The following is a 24666-nucleotide window of genomic DNA, read 5'->3' as shown; positions in this document are numbered from 1 at the left end:
CTTGTACATGGGGCAGTATTATAGTAGTTATATTCTTGTACATAGGAGCAGTATTATAGTAGTTATATTCCTGTACATAGGGGCAGTATTATAGTAGTTATATTCTTGTACATAGGAGCAGCATTATAGTAGTTATATTCTTGTACATAGGAGCCGTATTATAGTAGTTATATTCTTGTATATAGGGGCAGTATTATAGTAGTTATATTCTTGTACATAGGGACAGTATTATAGTAGTTATATTCTTGTACATGGGGCAGTATTATAGTAGTTATATTCTTGTACATAGGGGCAGAAATATAGTAGTTATGTTCTTGTACATAGGAGCAGCATTATAGTAGTTATATTCTTGTACATAGGAGCAGTATTATAGTAATTATATTCCTGTACATAGGGGCAGTATTATAGTAGTTATATACTTGTACATGGGGCAGTATTATAGTAGTTATATTCTTGTACATAGGAGCAGTATTATAGTAGTTATATTCCTGTACATAGGGGCAGTATTATAGTAGTTATATTCTTGTACATAGGAGCAGCATTATAGTAGTTATATTCTTGTACATAGGAGCCGTATTATAGTAGTTATATTCTTGTATATAGGGGCAGTATTATAGTAGTTATATTCTTGTACATAGGGACAGTATTATAGTAGTTATATTCTTGTACATGGGGCAGTATTATAGTAGTTATATTCTTGTACATAGGGGCAGAAATATAGTAGTTATGTTCTTGTACATAGGAGCAGCATTATAGCAGTTATATTCTTGTACATAGGGGCAGAAATATAGTAGTTATATTCTTGTACATGGGGCAGTATTATAGTAGTTATATTCTTGTACATAGGGAGCAGTATTATAGTAGTTATGTTCTTGTACATAGGAGCAGCATTATAGCAGTTATATTCTTGTACATAGGAGCAGTATTATAGCAGTTATATTCTTGTACATAGGGGCAGAAATATAGTAGTTATATTCTTGTACATAGGGAGCAGTATTATAGTAATTATATTCTTCTACATAGGGGCAGTATTATAGTAGTTATATTCTTGTACATAGGAGCAGTATTATAGAAGTTATATTCTTGTACATAGGTGCAGTATTATAGTAGTTATATTCTTGTACATAGGAGCAGTATTATAGTAGTTACATTCTTGAACATAGGAGCAGTATTATATTAGTTATATTCTTGTACATAGGAGCAGTATTATAGTAGTTATATTCTTGTACATAGGGGCAGTATTATAGTAGTTAAATTCTTGCACATAGGGGTAGTATTGTAGTAGTTACATTCTTGCACATAGGGGTAGTATTGTAGTAGTTACATTCTTGTACATAGGGGCAGAATTATAGTAGTGATATTCTTGTACATAGGAGCAGTATTATAGTAGTTGCATTCTTGTACATATGGGGCAGTATTACAGTAGTTATATTCTTGTACATATGGGGCAGTATTACAGTAGTTATATTCTTGTACATAGGAGCAGTAATACAGTAGTTATATTCTTGTACATAGGCGCAGTATTGTAGTAGCTATATTCTTGTACATAGGGGCAGTATTATAATAGTTATATTCTTGTACATAGGGGCAGTATTATAATAGTTATATTCTTGTACATAGAGGCAGTATTATAGTAGTTATATTCTTGTACATAGAGCCAGTATTATAGTAGTTATATTCTTGTACATAGAGGCAGTCTTATAGTAGTTATATTCTTGTACAAAGGGGCAGTGTTATAGTAGTTATATTCCTGTAAATAGGTGCAGTATTATAGTCGAAATATTCTTGTACAAAGGGGCAGTATTATAGTAGTTATATTATTGTAATGTGACCAGTATTATAGTAGTTATATTCTTGTACATAGGGGCAGTATAATAGTAGTTATATTCCTGTACATAGGGGCAGTATTATAGTAGTTATATTCTTGTATATAGGAGCAGTATTATAGTAGTTATATTCTTGTACATAGGGGCAGTATTATAGTAGTTATATTCTTGTACATAGGGGCAGTATTATAAAAGTTATATTCTTGTACATAGGGGCAGTATTATAGTAGTTATAGTTGGGACGCCTTCACACCCAGGGCTGTGGGGTACTCGGTACCGGGCCCGGTGGATCTGAATGGAAGTTGTCACGGTAGCTGAGACCCGGCTCATGGCCCTGGGCGCCCATTGTAAATGTTCAGTGTGAAAGAATAAGTCGTGACGCCACCTGTGGTGTTCGGCAATGTAGATGTTAGGCCGACGCTTCAGACAGATCCTCTGGGACAGATGGTGTGGTGCAGCAGTGATGATATAGCCCTCCACAGGCAGGGCTGTAGTCCCAGGGCAGAGTAGATATGGTGACACTTAGATGGTGTAGTGTCAGGCGCAGGGGAGGTAGCAGTGCCGGGCAGGTTGACGCAGGAATAAGTGGAGGACACCAGGGCATGTAGTTCCAAAGCTTTACTCACAGTCTGTCGTACAAACAGGTGCCCGCTTCTGTGCCATGTCCTTCGGGTCTGGGACTCAGTCAACCCCCAGGCAAGATGGAATACTCCTTTCCAACACTCCGCCAACTTGTGCCTTCCTGAACGTCTCCTCTTATAGCGTCTTTAGATGAAATACTCCTAGTACTGAGTTACACTGGAGTTCCTCCTGTCTGATGTTCCTATGAACTCTACTTGTACGGCAGACAGCTGTAGCCTGCTTCGGGGACTCCTTGCTACTAAGTCCCGGCTCACTATCCAGTTGCTGTTGTGCCCCCAAGTCTTGTGTGGGAATAAAGTGGTCACTACTTCTATTCCTCTGGTGTCTGCTGCAGGACCATTAGCATCCGTACAACCTCGAGGACCGAGCCCCGGCCTTGCACTTAGAACTTCTAGGAAGGGTTCTCTTCTCACCCACGTCCTGTTCTCTTTTACTCCTCACAATCCGTACTAATCCTTTCTTTCTATGGAGAGTCAAGCTTTCAGTCTATGTTGCTCTCTCTTTCCAGTGCCAGCAGACCCAGATCACTGGGATCTGCTGCAGCACTTCCATCCATCTATCCCGCTCTCTAGGGATCTTCTTCTCTCTCCAACCAACTACTGACTACTCACTTAAACTCTTCCCGCTCCTTGAAATGTAATCTAACTCCACCCACCTCCCAGCATTTTTCATGTTTCAAGCAGGGAGCCACTAATGGGTGCTTTGCTATACTCCAAGCAGGGAGCCGCCGAAGGTGCTTTGCCACACTACTTTGTGGTGTGGGGTGCAGATGTTGGAGCATGGTCAGGAGTCTCCAGCTTACCTGGATGGTGGGGTACCACACCTCAGGAGGAGGTGCAGTACCTCTGTGGCGACTGAACCCTCAGAGGCGCCACATACCCCCCCGTTAAACACAGCACGTCAGCGGGCTGCAAGGCAAAGTTTACAAACACGGAAACATGCAAAATTTTTGCAATGCTTAGTAAACAGTTCTTATCTAATCTTCTCAATGTGAGAGGCACTCATTCTTGAACGTTGCAAACAATTCTTACTTAACTGTCTAAAGTCTTAATTCAAAAGTGCAAGTTTCATCATCAGCATGTTTCTTCATCATCTTTCCTTTTTCACATTTTCTACATTTTCTATCATTAGCTTAAAGTGACAACCACTGATACCTGGTTCATCACCTGCATCTTCCAAATCTTCATTCTTTATTCAAATCTCTCTTCTCTTTATTAAAACATTCCTAAATCCTATATAAAAGCTATTATAAGACGCATTATCAAATACTTCACATTAAAACTTTCAATAATTCTTGTAAGTGCTGGACACCGCTCCCTGCCGGGATCTCTTGCAGTGTCCTTTGATTGGAGTCATGCTCCAGATGAGGTAGACCTTATCTTCACAAAGTGTCTATGTAAAACCAAGAGAGGGCACTTAAAGAGGTGCAACTATTTACAAACACAGTTCTGGATCATTCAGCGTCCATGATCTCCACAGTTCCAAATGAAGAAATGCTGCCAATCAAACTGGGCAACAAAAGTGCGAACAGAAAAACATGATGAACAAAATTAGAAAAAGGCACAACAGTGCAAATACCTTCCTGGGCAACAAAGTTAGTTATTTTGCAGGTTCTGGCTAGTTGTCCCCTCCTGGGGTACTGGAAGCTTTTGACTTGGGCTGCTGCTTCCAGGGAAGAACTTCTTGACAATCTCTTCCTGCTGGGTTGAGGAATTGCTGATTCTCATCCGGCATGACTGCTGCCTGAGGTACAGCAGGAGTGATGACATCAATGGTGGTTATTGATGCCTCCGCCACTGGGAGTGCAGTAGAAGGAGCAGCTGGTACTAATGGATACGGTTCATCCCTTGCGGGCGGTACTGTTGCTCTGGCGCGGGACCTGACATCTTGAGACGCCGTGGCCTGTTGGCGTTGGTAGGCAGCCACACGGGGGCTTTGTGGCCAAGGGATTTCAATATCCCCAAGCAGCATGGATTCCTCCCAGCTCCGAAGGTGTCGGATCGTGCGCGCCTGCTCCAGCCGGACCCTTCTCAGTAGGGACCTCTTCCACCTCCCCATTTCCGACAGCCTACTGCCCCTGGATGGCTCATCCAACATCCCCATTTCATGCTCCCGCAGGCCAGCCTCCGACAATGTAAATTCAGGTGGTAACCCGTTAGAAGGGCCCGGATCTATACCTGGTGCCTCCCGGCGGCATTGTCTCAGGTCCTGTACAGGCACAACGGGGTCCCCGATGGCAGCGGCGATGATCATGGCAGCCCTGTTTGCGGGGGTCTCCGGTGGGCTCTGCGCAGCCGCGTCAGGTCCGGGCAGGAGCATGGCCTCAGCTCCCGGGGTCTCTGGTGACTCTTCCGGACAGGCTGCGACCAGCCATATGGGCAGCGTGGAGGTGTATACTTGCGCTGCCTGAGGACAGTCCAGTTCAGCGGTGACAGGTACCACTGGTGAAGGTACCGGGTCCAGAGGTGCCGGTGGTGTAGGCCCCTCCTGGGCATGCTGCCTGCTCACCCTCCTTAAGGCCTCCTGCCTCAGTTGCAGATGGCACGTCAGCTGGGTTATTTCGTCCTCCAGCTGTTGGCGGTTCATCCCAGAGACGGAGCCGGAGCCTTCACCCATGGCGCCGGGGAGATCCGACTCAACCTCCGCACGCTCTACAGGCCTCCTCCCTTCTCCTTCCAAGATGGCGTTCTGGCATTCTTCTTCCTGTCTGAGCTCTTTTCTCGCCACTGGCCTTCACCCCTCCTTCTGAGGGCGGCGTCTTTTTCCTACTCCTCCACACCAAGCCAGTACACGAACCCCTCGGGGGGTGGGCCATGTTGCAGTTGCATAGAAGTTCAGACAGGGGAGGCCCAGAACAGTTCGCGGTCTTTTCTTAGGACCACCCATGTTGTCACGCCCTTCTTCACCGCGCCAGCGACCATTTTTAGCGTTCATTTTACAGTCTATCAAATAGGGTCTTCGGCACATTTCCACAAACTTTTAAGTTCAATAAATTATAGGCACACAGAACCCACTGGCATCGGGTCTCGTCATCCTGTTCGTGATGCCAAGTTGGGACGCCCTCACACCCAGGGCTGTGGGGTACTCAGTACCGGGCCCGGTGGATCTCAATGGAAGTTGTCACGGTAGCTGTGACCCGGCCCTTGGCCCTGGGCGTCCTTTGTAAATGTTTAGTGTGAATGAATAAGTTGTGACGCCACCTGTGGTGTTCGGCAATGTAGATGTTAGGCCGACGCTGCAGACAGATCATCTGGGACAGATGGTGTGGTGCAGCAGTGATGGTATAGCCCTCCACAGGCAGGGCTGTAGTCCCAGGGCAGAGTAGATATGGTGACACTTAGATGGTGTAGTGCCAGGTGCAGGGGAGGTAGCAGTGCCGGGCAGGTTGACGCAGGAATAAGTGGAGGACACCAGGGCATGTAGTTCCAAAGCTTTACTCACAGTCTGTCGTACAAACAGGTGCCAGCTTCTGTGCCGTGTCCTCCGGATCTGGGACTCAGTCAACCCCCAGGCCAGATGGAATACTCCTTTCCAACACTCCGCCAACTTGTGCCTTTCTGAACGTCTCCTCTTATAGCGCCTTTAGATGAAGTACTCCTAGTACTGAGTTACACTGGAGTTCCTCCTGTCTGATGTTCCTATGAACTCTACTTGTATGGCAGACAGCTGTAGCCTGCTTCGGGGACTCCTTGCTACTAAGTCCCGGCTCACTATCTAGTTGCTGTTATGCCCCCAAGTCTTGTGTGGGAATAAAGTGGTCACTACTTCTATTCCTCTGATGTCTGCTGCAGGACCATTAGTATCCGTACAACCTCGGGGACCGGGCCCCGGCCTTGCGCTTAGAACTTCTAGGAAGGGTTCTCTTCTCACCCACATCCTCTGTTCTCTTTTACTCCTCACGTTACGTACTAATCCTTTCTTTCTATGGAGAGTCAAGCTTTCAGTCTATGTTGCTATCTCTTTCTCTCTTTCCCGTGCCAGCAGACCCAGATCACTGGGATCTGATGCAGCACTTCCATCCATCTATCCCTCTCTCTAGGGATCTTCTTCTCTCTCCAACCAACTACTGAATACTCACTTAAACTCTTCCCGCTCCTTGAAATGTAATCTAACTCCACCCACCTCCCAGCACGTTTCGTGTTCCAAGCAGGGAGCCACCAATGGGTGCTTTGCTACACTCCAAGCAAAGAGCTGCCGAAGATGCTTTGCTACACTACTTTGTGGTGTGGGGTGCAGGTGTTGGAGCGTGGTCAGGAGTCTCCAGCTTACCTGGATGGTGGGGTACCACACCTCAGGAGGAGGTGCAGTACCTCTGTGGTGACCGAACCCTCAGGTGCGCCACATATTCCTGTACATAGGAGCAGTATTATAGTAGTTATATTATTGTTCATGTGGCAGTATTATAGTAGTTATATTCTTGTACATAGGGGCAGTATTATAGTAGTTATATTCTTGTACATAGGGGCAGTATTATAGTAGTTATATTCTTGTACATAGAGGCAGTATTATAGTAGTTATATTATTGTACATGGGGCAGTATTATAGTAGTTATATTCCTGTACATAGGGGCAGTATTATAGTAGTTATATTCTTGTACATAGGGGCATTATTATAGTAGTTATATTCTTGTACATAGGGGGCAGTATTATAGTAGTTATATTCTTGTACATAGGGGCAGTATTATAGTAGTTATATTCTTGTACATACTGTAGGAGCAGTATTATAGTAGTTATATTCTTGTACATAGGGGCAGTATTATAGTAGTTATATTATTGTACATAGGGACAGTATTATAGTAGTTATATTCTTGTACATAGGGGCAGTATTATAGTAGTTATATTCTTGTACATAGGGGACAGCATTATAGTAGTTATATTCTTGTACATAGGCACAGTATTATAGTGATTATATTCTTGTGTATAGGGGCAGTATTATAGTAGTTATATTCTTGTATATAGGAGCAGTATTATAGTAGTTATATTCTTGTACATAGGAGCAGTATTATAGTAGTTATATTCTTGTACATAGAGGTAGTATTATAGTAGTTATATTCTTGTACATAGGGGCGGTATTATAGTAGTTATATTCTTGTACATAGGGGCAGTATTATAGTAGTTATATTCTTGTACATAGGGGAAGTATTATAGTAGTTATATTCTTGTACATAGGAGCAGTATTATAGTAGCTATATTCTTGTACATAGGGGCAGTATTATAGTGATTATATTCTTGTGTATAGGGGCAGTATTACAGTAGTTATGTGAAGGTATATTGTAAAAAACATTTATACACCACAATGTCTAATATAATCTGTGGAGTTGCAGTCAGATTGACCCTATGTCTTTGAGAAGGACCTTAGATATGTCATGCATCTTTGTGTGTCAGGTATAAAACGGAGGTCAGGCAGATCTGTCATCATAAGACGTTACCTCATCATATCATTAACCTTTCTGTGCTGGTTATACATCATTTACCTGGACCCTGAGTAGCAGTAAAGCAACAATAGTACAATTGTTACTTAATTAGTAGCTAAGTAGCAAGTGAAGCAGCCAAGCCATGAATGGGGGGTTCACAATAACGTCCTTTAATATGGACGCGTCTGATATATTATTAAGAGCATATTGACCTTTAGCTCGTTGGTGAAAGGATCGCTTTATGAATCTTGAACGGACTTAAAAGAGTTGATCACATGGGTCTGAAACACATCAAAGTTGATATAAGTAACTACATCCGATGCTTTTAAAAGCCATTTGCCCTGAACCGTAAGGCTCTCGCGTAATATTCAGAAGGTAAGATTTAAAACATTCATTCATTTATATAAAAATTGCTGAGATTTTTGTGCCCAAAACTCTCATTTCAGGCCTAGAAAAACCAACAGTTGCAATAGTGAAGGATGACGTCTTATTTTTTTTTAGTAATTTTAATAATTTTTTGTTTCTGCCTAAATGGCGTATTCCTTCTCTTTTATAATTTGCTCAGTGTATTTTTATGGTTTGCAAATATTTTTGTTTTTACATGTACATGTTTGGTTACATGAATATTTAAAACGGAACCTTTTTTTAGAACTAAAACAGAGCTGATAGCTTTAATTAAAAAAAAATAAATTGATTTTCAGGATTTTTTTTTTCTTTAAAAAAAGAAGAATATATTTTTAAATTCCGTTTCAGTACAATATGGGCTGCATATATTTGCATTTTATATCAATTTATATATTTCCATTAAAAAAAAGGAAAATATACAGCATATTTTTTTTTAAGATTGCAGTCTAGTGACAAACTCCTAAATGAAAGAAAACAACATTTGATTTAAATGTCTAACATTTTGCTATTTAATTTTTAGTAATACTACAATAACTACATAATTCTGACAACCTCCATCTGGTATAAAATATATTTTTGCAAATTAAAAAAAATTGTTAAAAAATACACTTTTATTATTTAAAAGTTGTCAAGAGAATGTAATAAATAGTTAATATGTAAATCTACATATAGAAAATATACTTTATATATGTTTATATATATATATACATATATATACTGTACATAAACACACATTTTATATATGTATAAATCATCAGATTTTAATAGTTATTTATATATTAATATTAAATATATTAATAGTTATTTATATATTTAATAAATAGTTAATATCACAAATATATATATATTTTATAATTATTAAAATTTTGTTGACAATTTTGAATTTAAAAAAAGTTTAATGTTTAACTTTTTTTAATTTGCAAAAATATAATCTATAATAGATGGATGTTGTAGTAAATCATAATATAGATCATAATATAAATCATAATATAATATAATGTATTTAAAATAATTAAATATAATATGTACTTAAAATTAATTAAATAATTAAATATAATAATTAAATAAATAATTTAATTGATATATACTAAATGTATGCATATATATACATATACTATATATGAATATTAATATTTTAAATAGCTGCATTATATATATATATATATATATATATATATATATCCAGATATCTTTCTGCATAACTTTAAAGTAAACATAGAATGTGTATTTTTCCATATCCACTGTCTATATGACATGTTATAATGTTTTATTTAGCAGGTAGAATTGTACAATGGTTATTATACATCTGATGAGTTTGTTGATGATTTTACTGATTGGTAAGTTACAATTTTTCTTTTTGTATTTTTTAGATTTACGGTAATTCTTTTTTTTTTTATTTAATATGATTTTAGTGATGATAAATTTGAATACGCATTTTTTACATAGATTTTCATAATGTATAAAATCCATGATTCTCTTTCTTAATTCGCAATTGGAATACATGGATATCAATATTTTAACAAATTTTAAGATTTTTTTTTAAATATTTTTTTAATTTATTTTTTTCTACGTGTTAATAATACACAACAAGAAAATCGGGATTAGTGGACACCGGGATGCAGAGAGGGTTTTGTAGACCTTTGCTTCCTTTGTCCTGTGTATCTCATTCTACCTGCCTTGGACCTCACCGATTGACTGATACTAATGAAGAGAGTCCATTGTTTCCTTTAGAATGTAGAACCCGAGAAGACTTGTGATATAAATTGTATCTAGACTGTGGCTGCTTTGTACACATGTCCATTACGGCATTTCTTTAGCTATCTGTCGTCTTAGAAAGGGTTTTGCCATGAGATCAGTTTCTAATAGTCTGATTTGACATTTTGTAGAAAATGCTCAAATTTTGATGGCCCTAGCCTAATAGATTTCTCCAGACATGATGGTCAGTGTCAGATTAGGGTTCTGTTGGACCAACAAAGGAGGAGATCACTCTCAGGTCCACCTATCATCTACACAGGACCCTGTAATAATTGTTGTTCTCATCATACACACAGGATATAAACTATTTGATAGTTTTTTTTTTTGTGGATAGACCAAAGTAGAAAGTTGAGCTAAGTTCACAAGGAGTTTTTCATGATTTTTTTAAGTCCTCCTCAAAATTGCTTAGAAAACTCTTCCTGTCATTTCTATGGGAAATCCATCAGCCATTTTTGAGCCTAATTTTATTTTTCTCTAAAGGTGGTTTGAAAAATGCCCTGTATGGAACAAAAAGTGCAAGCACTGTAATTTCTTTGGAGTGAATCCTGACGGAATCTGCTCCAAACTAAGCACAAATCAGAAGGCTACGAAAAATGGGTCAGGACAAAAAAAAATTCTTATAAAACTTTACAAAAGTCAGACAGAGAAAGAAAATGTCCTCCAAAAACTCTAAAAAAAGAAAAAATAAGGAGCTATCATGTAGAAGTTTCAGCCTGAAAAACTTTTTTTTATTTTTCTAAGAACTCTATATGAACTTAGCCTTATTGTTCCAAAATCACATCCAAAGATGGTTGTCTTCTACTACACCTTGTGGACCTTGTCATTATTGGGCTTGTTATTGTGTCAGAACTTGGACCTATTCCTTGATTTTTTTTGGCGCTCTTATCGGCCAGTTTCAAGAGCATTTGGCACTGTGGCCCTGTTTCGGAAAAAAAAGCAATTTTGTCAGAGTTGAAAAAAAAAGTTTTCGTGCAATTTCTCCCAACTTTACCAAAATGGGTGGAACTGGGACAGAATAGTGGCATGACTTCATAGCTGGTCTAATTCATGACAAGCTGTGGTGTTCTTTTTGCCAGAAATCTAACTCCACTCAAAGACTGGAATAAGATTTCTGGCGTAGCACATGGAGATGCAAGCCATGATGCACCAGATTCACTAACTTCTTACCGCAAAAGTCTGTTTCCACCTTCCTGACCAGGAATCTGTCACCGGAAGTTGAAGGCCTATGTAAATGGCCTGTGTCTGGTCCGATGGGCGGTGTTTCTTCTTCTTTCTCCACCCCACCCGTGGCCCCCATCCGCGATGTTTGACGGTAGTAGAGAAGTTCAACTCCATAGTTCGCAAAGCAATCTTGCTTCGCACACGCGCAGTATGCTTTGCCCACCTGCGGGCAAAGCCGAAAATCATTACTGCGCATGCACCGGTACACTATGTCCCAGAAGTATTTCGCTGTGTTCCGGGACATAGTGTACCGGTGCATGCACAGTAATGATTTTCGGCTTTGCCCGCAGTTGGGAAAAGCATACTGCGCGTGTGCGAAGCAAGATTGCTTTGCGCACGCGCAAACTATGGAGTTGAACTTCTCTACTACCGGCAAAGATCGCGGACGGAGGCCACGGATGGGGTGGAGAAAGAAGAAGAAACAGCACCCATCGGACCAGATTTAGGCCATTTACATAGGCCTCCAACTTCCGGTGACAGATTCCCTTTAATTCTAACCAACTTGTCACATTATGAGGTAATAACTCTGGAACGCTTCAACACTTATCAGTGATTCTATGATTGTTTTATTGCACTTCATGTGGTAGATTTAGGTTGATACGATTTGTGATTATTTATGAAAATATTAAATATTTGGCAAATTTTTTTTTAAATTTAGCAATTTTCAAACTTTTAATTTTTATGTCCTTAAGCCAGATAGTTATACCAATCAAAATAGTTAATAAATAACATTTATCACAAGTCTACTTTACATCACCATCATTTTTTAAATACATTTTTTTTCCTTAGGACGTTAGAAGGTGTAAAAGTTTACCAACAGTTTTTCATTTTTTCAAGAAAATTTACAAAGCCTATTTTTTAGGGACAACTTCACATTTGAAATGTTTTTGAGGGTCCTATGTGTCAGACAATACCAAAAAGTCACACCATTTTAAAAACTTCGCTCGCACCATAGTGCTTAAAATCACATTCAAGAAGTTTATTAACACTTTAGGTGCTTTACCATAATTAAACCAAAGCAGGAGGAAAAAATTAAAATTTTAATTTTTTTCCACAAAAATGTTGCTTTAGGCCAAAATTTTTAATTGTCACAAGGTAAACAGGAGAAAATTGATCCCAAAATGTGTTGTGCAATTTCTTCTCATTGCGCCAATATCCCATATGTTGGCTAAAAGTACTGTTTGGGCGCACAGCAGGGTTCAGAAGGGAAGAAGCACCGTTTGACTTTTGGAGAGGAAAATTTGCTGGTACAGATAGTGGATGCTTATATTTGCAGAACCCCTGTTGTGCTTATGTAAAGCAGGTAAACGGATGCAGTAAGGCAAAGGAGTAAAGCAAGGGTTAACAGGAGTATGGTTTAATTAACAATAATGAACTCACAAGGAGATAACAGAAAGGGGGAAGACAGGTTAAACATGTTAAATGTGGTTCAACACAACAGTCTTTATATCAACTTTAAGTTATCTGTTAGGGTTCTAGGGAGGAACCTGGAAGTGGACCCTCTGTGTCGTAGCTCCAGTGCCCCCAAGGGCGAGCGGATCAGGTGATTACCACCCCCTATACAGGGAGTGTTAGAGGCAGGCCCAAGGGAGATGGAATAAGAACGGCCGGAACAAAAGGGGCGACTTAGGGTGTATACTGGAGGGATCTGGAGAAGGCTGGGGTGGGGACGGAGAGAAGGTGTGGACCAGTAGACGGTGGAATGGAGGACTATGGAGGGCGAGATGGACTGGGAAGGCCTGGTCAGGCTGGAGCCAGAGGCAAAAAAGGGAAGAAGGACACATTGAGAATAGGAGACAAAGGGCTGGCAGGCACAACAGGGACACAGAACTGAACTAGAGGATAGGATGGACAGAGTAGATGACAAAGGAGGGGCTAGCAGAGGTACTGAAGGAACAGGCACGGCAGGATGGGCAGACAGTACAGAGACCAAGGGCAGGCAGGCAAGAGACAGAGTTGCCAAATGTCAAACAGGACAGAGACCCAGAACACGCTGGTAATAGGATGCAGGGGCCTGAGAGATGAGGAGTGACGCTGCACAAAGAATGCAGGCGCCACCGAGTGCGACAAACAGGCATCTTACCTGCAGAGACGCCGAAGATAAATACCCGGTGGGAGCCGCCATGATGGGGCGGAGCCACCGGGTCACGACCTCCCAAGATGCCCTGCAGCAGAAGAAGGGCGAGCGCACATGCACGGACCATTGATGCGCCGCAACCCCGAAAAGGCAGACGGGGAGCGATGTGGGAGCAGACCGGGGACGTGCCAGGGGGGCGGAGACCCCTAGGTAAGGGTCCGAGGGTATGACATTATCGTGACTCCGCTGTCTTTTGGTCACCTGTAGTCCAATAGATGCCGGCGGAGGCCGATACTGTGTCTTCAGGCTTTCCCGCCCAACACACAGTTACGCTTCTGGCCGCAGCGGCCGGTCACCGGTTTTGCCTGCTGAGCCCATAGTACATTGAACTGCAGAGCCAAATTGTGAAGCTTCGTATAAGTCTCTCGTTGGTGTATGCTCCCCTGTGCACCCGCCAACAACTGGATGCACGCACTACTATGTCTCACTTGCTGCTCATCCCTAGGTACACCTGCCGGTACCTGAACACCTGCACCGCGCTGCTTCACTCGGTGCCCATCTCTCTGTGCACCCAACGGTACCTGGGAGTCCTCACTGACCCCATCCTGGGTCTCTGCTCTGCGCTTCATCTCGCTCCGCAGTGCGCAGCTGGTCCCTGCTCTCTCCTATAGCCAGAGTTTTCGGCCTTTTCCCAGGCTAAACCATCTCCCCTCGCTTACCATGCCCCCTCCTTTCAGGTCATGGGCTCTTTCCGTCTCCTCTTTCCTTTCCCCCTGCAACACTGGACATGGCCTCGGCAGTTCCGGACCTGGCGTGTCAGAGGTATCCACAGCCCGGTCCTCTTCCTTGCACCTAAACAGTGGAAATCTCCCACAAGTAACCCCATTATGGAAACTAGGCCCCATTATGTAAACTGGTGAGCACCTTGAACCCACAGGTGTTTCACAGAATATTATAGCGTTGAGCTGTGAAAATGAAAAATTAGATTCTTCCGACAAACATGTTGCTTTAGTCTCAAATTTTTCATTTTCTCAAGGGTAACAAGAAAAGATGGACCCTAAAATTTATTGTGCAAGTTCTCCTGAGTATGGCAATACCCAATATGGGGTGGAAAACTACTGCATGGACGCAAAGCAGGGCTCAGAAGGGAAGGAGCACCATTGGAGGGCCAAATTGGCAGGAATAGACAGTGGACAACATGTCACGTTTGCAGAGCCCCTGATGTGACTAAACAGTGGAACCCCCCCCCAAACAAATTATCCCATTTTGGAAACATTAGCCCTCAAGGAATATATCTGGGTGTGGTGAGCATTTTGAGCCCCAGGTACTACACAGAATTCTTGTAACGCCGAGCCGTGAAAATGAAAAATTTAATTTTTCCCACAAAAATGCTTCCTTTAGCACCAAATTTTTCAATTTCACAAGGGTAGTAGGAGAAAATTAACCCCATGCCAAATGTGTACCTTTTTCCTTTACTTGTGTTTCCACAGAAAACAACATTTTTACTTGCAAAACATTTTTCCATTTTTTTGCACTTTCACTTTTATTTTTTCATATTTTTAGAAAATTTATGTAAATTTTTTTTTTTTTTTTTTACTTAGTCCTAGCAAGGGACATCAACTTTCCCTGGTCTGATTGCTGAACTAATGCTTTACAATGCTTTTACATTGCAGGGTATTAGGTCTGCCAAACATGCACAGGCAGGAGGCATCTCAGATCCTGCTCAAGGCAGGACCTTAAAAGCCAATGCACCTGGGCGATCCTGGGGCCATTTTTCAGCCTGGGGTCACCATGGAGACCATTGGCATAATACGATTATAATCTCGTTGTGGTGATTGGAGCAGAGAAGGAGCTCTCTCTTTCTATAATCAGACCTATGCCACTGTCGCTACTGACAGCAGCATCAGAGGAGTTACACTCTTGTGATTGGTGCAAACACTGGTTTTGCTGAAACGCACTTCCCTCTGCACCATATATGGCAGTAAGGGGTTAAAGGGAATATGCCAGTGGTATAAACCCTATAAAACCATCTGTATAAACATCTAGGTCATAGAAAGCTTAATAAAATGATACCTTGATATCTGTGATCCAATGTCTTATTCCAGAGAAATCCACTTTTTTTTAATATGTAAATGAGTTGTTAAGATCTATGGGCCGTACTTAGATCTCACCAAGAATCTGTCCCCAGAGCTTAATTGATATGAAAGATTAACAATGTTTATTGTATATTTTAAAACATCATTCTGATTTCATCAAAGCAATTGATTGATTGATTGATTGATTAGAAAAAAAGTTACTTTTTTTTCTTAAAGAATTGGTGGGAATTTATCATCCCCTGTACACCAGAAAGCCGGCCTAAAAAAGTAATAAAAATATTTCACTTTCTCAAAACAGTGGGTAAGGATTTCAAAGAGAGATGTGTTACAGACACTGTTTTTGGGCCGTTGGACACCCCAAAGATGTGGCAAATTAAGGAGCTTCTTGAGTGTTTTCTTTGCCTTCAAGAGGTTCTGAAAAATATCGCATGGAAAAAATAAGTTGGGCTTAGAATTAGTGGTGTGGTGTAGAAACTGTTCTCTGCCACGCAGGCAGCTAAAAGTTTTGCCAAATTAATAAAGAGGAGTGTGGCTCTTAATATATTTGGCACATCCTACTCCCGTGGACTAGGAGTTCAAGACGAGTTGGCCCAAGTTCCAAGGGGTAAATATAATTAGTGGTGATTAGAGTTGAGCGACTTTTGGTTTTTTAGGGTCGCGTTTCGTTTCGTGAAACCCGACTTAACCAAAAGTCGGGTCGAGCAAGATCATCCGATTATAGGGAAAAGTCGGGGTCGTCACGAAACCCAATGTAAGTCAATGGGGAATAAAAGTCGGCAGTGAGAGGAGGACAGGAAACACACCTACAGTGCCCATTTGAATGCCAAAAGCATCAATTCTTCTTGCTTAAGCTTGTCAACCTTAATTAACTTCATAATACAAGTTACGCACTGAAAAATGGGGGTTATTTGGCTACAGACTGTGGGGGGGGAGGGCTGGCTCCAGGTTTTCATGTGCCCTGGGCGAAAGAGCGCCCCTTTACCACATACCACAACTCATCATGCTCCGATACGGCAGAGAAATAGCATTATAGTACAATGAAAAATACCTCACTTTTTACATCTCATGACGAGGCCCATCTATTTCTCCATACAGAATCATTGGTCCCATATAATGTTTGAAACAGTATATGATGAGCTCCACATAATGCTACAGTATATGTTGGTCCCCATGGATGAAGCTCCACTGTCTTATGGGCCCAAATAATGCTCCAAACATAATGGGCCCCATTTCTAATGCTCTAGTGTATAATGGGCCCTGTAAATGCTGCTCCAGTGTCTGATGTCCACCTTTGGAATGTTCCAGTGTATGGTGGGCCCCATCTATCATTCTCCAGAGTATAGTGCTCCCCAAAAATTGCTGTCCCAACATTGAAAACAATCAAATAAGTCTCCTCGCTAGGGAATCCCTGTACTTGTCTGGACTCCTCGTCGTCCCCATCTTCCATCTCACTGCACAGTATTTCAACTTTGCAAGTGCTGTGATCCTGGGCAAGCAGGGGGGGCCCACTCGTTGGCGACGGCACTGGCACAGGGCCCCTGATAGTACGGTGGTGTGTCTGATGGCGGGTGGGCCGAACCTGCACTTTCATCTGCAGCTTCCTCTTTGTCACTGTGTAAGATGGAACTGTATATGGGAAGGGTAACCTGAGTTTCATCAGGGTCAGATTCAGGTCGTGTAGCGTGCGAGGGGAATGTAGTGGTCTGGGTCAATGTACCAGCAGATTCATCGAGCAGTGGCTGGGCATCAGTGCACTTGTGTCGCCCCCAGGAGTACGGTCGCCACAGTGGCATTACCTTCTTCCTAGGGAGTGTGATGTCATGCTTGGGAGCAACGAAGGATCTCTCTAGCAGGTTAACTGATTGGGCGGCGTTATTCCCACGAGTTATGACCCTCCAAACAGCGTTCATGAAGGCAAAGTGTTTGTTTTACGTGGGCAGTATGGTTGCAAAGCTGAACCTTAAAGGAATGTCCAGAAGGGCACCACCAGGAGTGGAGCCTACGGTTAAATTCGACTCCACCTGGGAAACCTCAACCATGCCAGCTACAGAACAGATGCACACATTGCAAGCTTAATTCCGTTAACGAACGAGACTCCGTCATGCCCCGCGGTCCGAGTCCGGCTTACTAGAGGGACACGTGAGGCTCTGGCACATGAGATTGGCCAATAACTGGTGTGTCATGCCCTTACATGTCCGTGGCTGCATGTGTGCTACACTGAAAAGGCCAGCGTTTGTCGCTTACAGGTGCAGATAACCCGCTGAACAACGTTAGTGAAGGGGATCACTGATTACAATTATTACCCGCGAACAATGATTTCCCAGTAAGTGCAGGTCAACCGCAGTCCCGGAATTAGGCCTAACCGTCATTCCTGAAAAAATGAAAAACTTACGTGTGCAAACCACAGGTGCTGTAGCTTGCTTAACAGCTCGCCAGCCATTCTCACGCCCAGTATGGATTACACGTGATTGCACAAAGGTTAGAAAGGGTACCGTATCCCCGGATAACATGTATGGATAGCGTACACATTCAAAATATATGTCTCAGGAGGCAGGCTCAGACGGTGTTAGGCCCAGTATGGATTGCACGTGATTGCACAAAGGTTAGAAAGGGTACCGTATCCCCAGATAACATGTATGGATAGCGTACACATTCAAAATATATGTCTCAGGAGGCAGGCTCAGACGGTGTCAGGCCCAGTATGGATTGCACGTGATTGCACAAAGGTTAGAAAGGGTACCGTATCCCCAGATAACATGTATGGATAGCGTACACATTCAAAATATATGTCTCAGGAGGCAGGCTCAGACGGTGTTAGGCCCAGTATGGATTGCACGTGATTGCACAAAGGTTAGAAAGGGTACCGTATCCCCAGATAACATGTATGGATAGCGTACACATTCAAAATATATGTCTCAGGAGGCAGGCTCAGACGGTGTTAGGCCCAGTATGGATTGCACGTGATTGCACAAAGGTTAGAAAGGGTACCGTATCCCCAGATAACATGTATGGATAGCGTACACATTCAAAACATATGTCTCAGGAGGCAGGCTCAGACGGTGTCAGGCCCAGTATGGATTGCACGTGATTGCACAAAGGTTAGAAAGGGTACCGTATCCCCGGATAACATGTATGGATAGCGTACACATTCAAAATATATGTCTCAGGAGGCAGGCTCAGACGGTGTTAGGCCCAGTATGGATTGCACGTGATTGCACAAAGGTTAGAAAGGGTACCGTATCCCCAGATAACATGTATGGATAGCGTACACATTCAAAATATATGTCTCAGGAGGCAGGCTCAGACGGTGTTAGGCCCAGTATGGATTGCACGTGATTGCACAAAGGTTAGAAAGGGTACCGTATCCCCAGATAACATGTATGGATAGCGTACACTTTCAAAATATATGTCTCAGGAGGCAGGCTCAGACGGTGTTAGGCCCAGTATGGATTGCACGTGATTGCACAAAGGTTAGAAAGGGTACCGTATCCCCAGATAACATGTATGGATAGCGTACACATTCAAAATATATGTCTCAGGAGGCAGGCTCAGACGGTGTCAGGCCCAGTATGGATTGCACGTGATTGCACAAAGGTTAGAAAGGGTACCGTATCCCCGGATAACATGTATGGATAGCGTACACATTCAAAATATATGTCTCAGGAGGCAGGCTCAGACGGTGTTAGGCCCAGTATGGATTGCACGTGATTGCACAAAGGTTAGAAAGGGTACCGTATCCCCAGATGACATGTATGGATAGCGTACACATTCAAAATATATGTCTCAGGAGGCAGGCTCAGACGGTGTTAGGCCCAGTATGGATTACACGTGATTGCACAAAGGTTAGAAAGGGTACCGTATCCCCAGATAACATGTATGGATAGCGTACACATTCAAAATATATGTCTCAGGAGGCAGGCTCAGACGGTGTTAGGCCCAGTATGGATTGCACGTGATTGCACAAAGGTTAGAAAGGGTACCGTATCCCCAGATAACATGTATGGATAGCGTACACATTCAAAATATATGTCTCAGGAGGCAGGCTCAGACGGTGTCAGGCCCAGTATGGATTGCACGTGATTGCACAAAGGTTAGAAAGGGTACCGTATCCCCGGATAACATGTATGGATAGCGTACACATTCAAAATATATGTCTCAGGAGGCAGGCTCAGACGGTGTTAGGCCCAGTATGGATTGCACGTGATTGCACAAAGGTTAGAAAGGGTACCGTATCCCCAGATGACATGTATGGATAGCGTACACATTCAAAATATATGTCTCAGGAGGCAGGCTCAGACGGTGTTAGGCCCAGTATGGATTACACGTGATTGCACAAAGGTTAGAAAGGGTACCGTATCCCCAGATAACATGTATGGATAGCGTACACATTCAAAATATATGTCTCAGGAGGCAGGCTCAGACGGTGTCAGGCACAGTATGGATTTGACGGCCCAGATTACACAGCGGAGGAGCAGGGAGAGGTAAAGATTGCAAATGCTGGGGCCCTGCCCAAGCAAGGGGGGCCCACTCGTGGCACTGGCACTGGCACTGGGCCCCTCATAGTACAGCGGTGTGTCTGACGGCGGGTGTGCACCACCACCGTCAGAGACACTTGATTGCACTATGAGGGACCCTGTGCCAGTGCCCGCGCCCAAGAGTCGGCCTACCCACCTGTCCAGGGCAACGGCACTCGCACAGTGTCGTGCGCTAGGTGGTGACCCCGGCCATGGGGGGGAGGCAGCATAGTTAGGGAGTTTTAGAAAGTGGCATATGTTGATGTTGGACATTCAGCTGATGCAAAAGGCGAATTAGGTGAAGTACCAGGAAGAGGTGGACCAAAGCAAGCCATTTTTCTGTCACCCTATGTGTCATCAGGGGAAGGTGGGACAAAATCCTTGGAAACCCATGCTGGTTCATTTTAATGAAGGTTAGATCATCCACATTTTGGGTTGACAAACGGGTCCTTTTTTCTGTCAGGATTGATCCAGCTGCACTGAAGACTCTTTCCGATAGCACACTTGCAGCTGGGCAAGCGAGCTCCTGTAAGGCATATTGGGCCAATTCAGGCCAGGTGTCCAGTTTAGCGGCCCAATAGTCAAAGGGGAATGACCTGTGTGGGAGAACATCGATATGGGAGGAAAAGTAGTTTGTAACCATAGTTGACAACTGCTGTCTCCTGTCACTTTCCATCGATGCAGTATTACCAGTTGTGTGAGCGGAATTTGAAAAATCAGTCCACAACATTGTCATGAAACCCCTGTCTCCAACGCCACTTCTGCTGTGTGCACCAAGCTGCCCCCGGCCCGTACGGCTCGTGTGAGAACCATCACCGCTGCTGTGTGCTGGGAATGCCTCAAGCAACCGATTTACCAGAGTTGCTTGTTTATTAGCCAATATTAGGTCAAGGTTCTCCTGTGGCATGATGTTTTGTAATTTGCCTTTATAGCGTGGATCCAGGATGCTGGCCAACCAGTAGTCGTCATCGTTCATCATTTTGGCAATGCGGGGGTCCCTTTTTAGGATCCGCAAGGCATAATCTGACATGTGGGCCAATGTTCCCGGTGTCAATGATGCACTGCGAGTGCTGGGTGGAGGAGCACTTTCTGGCAAATCCACATCCCTCCAGTCACGCACAAACCCTGTACCAGACCTTGCCACGCCAACATTTTCACTTGCCCCATGAGATGCATCCTCCTCCCCTAAGTAATCATCCCCATCATCATCCTCCTCCTCCTCTTCTTCCTCCACCTCGTCCAGGAGAGGTCCCTGAGCAGACAATGGCTGAATGTCATCAAGGATTCCCTCCTCCTCTTCCACCTCATCAACATTGGCTGCAGACGCCTGCTCCTTAAGGTGCGTCAAAGTTTGCATGAGCAGACGCATAAGTGGGATGCTCATGCTTAGGATGGCGTCGTCTGCGCTTACCAGCCGTGTGCATTCCTCAAAACACTGAAGGACTTTACAAAGGTCTTTCAGCTTCGACCACTGCACACCTGTCAACTCCATGTCTGCTCTCAAAGTGCCTGGCCGTGTATCCTCCCACAAATGCATTATGGCCTGCCTCTGCTAGCACAGCCGCTCCACCATGTGCAGGGTGGAGTTCCACCTTGTTGCAATGTCGATAATGAGGCGGTGGTTGGGAAGGCGGAGCAATCGCTGCAGCTTCTGCATACGAACAGAGTGTACAGGCGACCTGCGGATGTGCGCGCACAGTCTTCGCACCTTCTGGAGCAGGGCTGTTAACTCCGGATAATTTTTGAGGAAGCACTGCACCACCAGGTTCAAGGTGTGAGCCAAGCAAGGTATGTGGCTGAGTTTTGAAAGGGCTATGGCTGCCACAAAATTACGGCCGTTATCACTAACTACCTTGCCTGCCTCAAGATGTACACTGCCCAGCCATGACTCAGTTTGTCGCTTCAAGTACTCGGCCAGCACCTCGGCGGTGTGTCTGTCGCCCAAACACATCATCTGCAACACAGCCTGCTGACGCTTTCCACTAGCTGCTCGATAGGGGGACACATCGTGTGCAACAGTGGCAGCTGCAGATGGAGTGCTCGTACGACTGCGCTCTGTGGACGAGCTTTCGCTTCTGGAGGAGGAGGAGGAGGGTCGAACGCCTACAGCCAACTGTTTCCTATACCGTGGGCTAGGCAGCACTGACCCACCACCGCTGTCCCCTGTGGACCCTGCATCCACCACATTAACCCAGTGCGCAGTGATGGACACGTAACGGCCCTGGCCATGCCGACTGGACCATGCATCAGTTGTGAGGTGCACCTTTCCGCTCACTGACTGCTTGAGTGCATGGACAATGCGGTCTTTCACATGATGGTGGAGGGCTGGGATGGCTTTGCGAGAAAAGAAGTGGCGACTGGGTAGGTCATAGCGTGGTACTGCATAGGCCATGAGTTCGCGGAAAGCTGTGCTTTCCACCAACCGAAAGGGCATCATCTCAAACGAGATTAGTTTGGCAATGTGGGCGTTCAAACCCAGTGTACGCGGATGAGAGACTGAGTACTTTCTTGACCTACTCATAGTGTCTGGGAGGGTGAGCTGGACTTGAGAGCTGCATATGGTGGAAGTAGCGGTGGACAGGGCGGACTGAGAGAGGGTTGATGATGGTGATGGAGTTGGTGTTCTTTCTGATGGCTTAGAATCAGTCTTTCGTTGATATAACAGTGGGATTCCCTGACTGCTGTGGTCTTGCAACGACACCTCAACATTTGCTGCTCTGCTAACCGGTGGGCTTACAGTGGGGGAAACAATGTAGCGTTGCTGACTACCTTCGTTGTGATCAGTTGCACATGTGGCACTTGAGGTTTGGTGTTGTGTCCACGCTTGCAAGTGCATGCTGGTTAAATGTCTAAGCATGCAACTGGTATTCAAATTTTTCAGATTTTTCCCTCGGCTAAAGGTCTTTGCGCACTTCTTACAGATAACCTTGGCCTGATCATGAGGATTTTGGTCAAAAAAGTGCCACACTGCACTCTTCCTACTTTGGCAGTCATTTTGCGGCCTAGCACGCTGTGATCTTTTGACCCTCTGGACAAGCTGTCCAGCAACTCTTTTGATGTTTGGAACCTGTCTTTGGAGTGCTCCGGGCCTGCCAGATAACAGCTGTTGCGATGTCGATGTCTGCTGTGGATGCTCCTCATCTGAGCTATTGGAAGCAGCACCCTCTTCCCCCAATGGATGCCAATCTGGGTCAACAACTGGGTCATCCATCACCTCCTCTTCTATGTCATGTGCACCTTCCTCTGTGTCACCGTGTATGGTGGTATAGTGTGCGGGAAGGGGCACCTGAGTCTCATCAGGGTCAGAATCTGGCTCTGTACACTGCGAGGACAATGTAGTGCTCTGAGTGAATGTACCAGCAGAATCATCCATCAGCGGCTGTGCATCAGTGCACTCCATGTCAGATTCATCTTGGCCTGGGTAATTCACCATTTCACTTGATAATCCAGGCATGGTATGTGAAAACAGCTCCATGGAGTAATCAGTAGTATGGCCTGCGTCATCCTTCAATCTTGGTTGGGGTGAAGGACACAAGGAAAGGTGTGGTTCATGAACATGAGCCTCCAATGACGACTCAGTGTTTTTACTTTTTACAACTGAAGAAGAGGAGGCGATAGAGCTGGAGGCTGAGTCAGCAATGTAAGACAAAACTTTTTCCTGATGCTCTGGCTTTAAAAGCAGTTTGCCAACTCCTAGAAAACTAAGCGTTCGAGGCCTTATGTAGCCAGACGATGACGCAGGGTCAGCACCTCCTGCATTCGGTCCTATTTTGCTCTTGCCACTACCATCAGATCCAACACCAACAACATCATTACCAGCTGCCAACCCCCGCCCAATTCCACGGCCTCTTCCACCAGCCTTCCTCATTTTTGGTAGAAATGTAGACAAAATCCAACAAACTATAAAGTAATGTAAAACAAGGTACAAGGTGTCTATAGGACAGGGGAGATTTTGAATTTCTGCAGACACTTGTGGACACTGGACACTTTTGGATTGTGTGAGGCCCACTGATATCTGAGCGCTATGTGACAGGCTCGATGGCACAGCTGTGACCAAAGTGACTAGAGGATAAGGGAGATTTTGAATCTCTGCACACACTTTTGGACACTGGACACTTTTGGATTGTGTGAGGCCCAATGAATATCTGAGCGCTATGTGACAGGCTCGATGGCACAGCTGTGACCAAAGTGACTAGAGGATAAGGGAGATTTTGAATCTCTGCACACACTTTTGGACACTGGACACTTTTGGATTGTGTGAGGCCCACTGATATCTGAGCGCTATGTGACAGGCTCGATGGCACAGCTGTGACCAAAGTGACTAGAGGATAAGGGAGATTTTGAATCTCTGCACACACTTTTGGACACTGGACACTTTTGGATTGTGTAAGGCCCACTGATATCTTAGCGCTATGTGACAGGCTCGATGGCACAGCTGTGACCAAAGTGACTAGAGGATAAGGGAGATTTTGAATCTCTGCACACACTTTTGGACACTGGACACTTTTGGATTGTGTGAGGCCCAATGAATATCTGAGCGCTATGTGACAGGCTCGATGGCACAGCTGTGACCAAAGTGACTAGAGGATAAGGGAGATTTTGAATCTCTGCACACACTTTTGGACACTGGACACTTTTGGATTGTGTGAGGCCCACTGATATCTGAGCGCTATGTGACAGGCTCGATGGCACGGCTGTGACCAAAGTGACTAGAGGA

The 24666-nt window shown here is 44.0% G+C and overlaps 1 protein-coding gene across 1 annotated transcript in view; it reads left to right on the top strand.

Annotated features, from left to right (window-relative positions):
- The first annotated feature begins 4437 nt into the window (after positions 1-4437).
- The window catches only part of OC90 (otoconin 90), a 180448-nt gene continuing 160219 nt past the window's right edge, over positions 4438-24666 (top strand). The window contains exon 1 of the mRNA XM_073590433.1: positions 4438-4615. Coding sequence (XP_073446534.1) covers positions 4438-4615 — 178 coding nt within the window. The remainder of the gene's footprint in view (positions 4616-24666) is intronic.

This window comes from Dendrobates tinctorius, unplaced genomic scaffold (genome assembly GCF_039654945.1).
Source record: "Dendrobates tinctorius isolate UK_male_01 unplaced genomic scaffold, ASM3965494v1 ptg000116l, whole genome shotgun sequence".
NCBI lineage: Eukaryota > Metazoa > Chordata > Amphibia > Anura > Dendrobatidae > Dendrobates > Dendrobates tinctorius.
The sequence above is the reverse complement of the archived record's forward strand: the minus strand, read 5'-3'. Positions and strand labels throughout refer to the sequence as shown.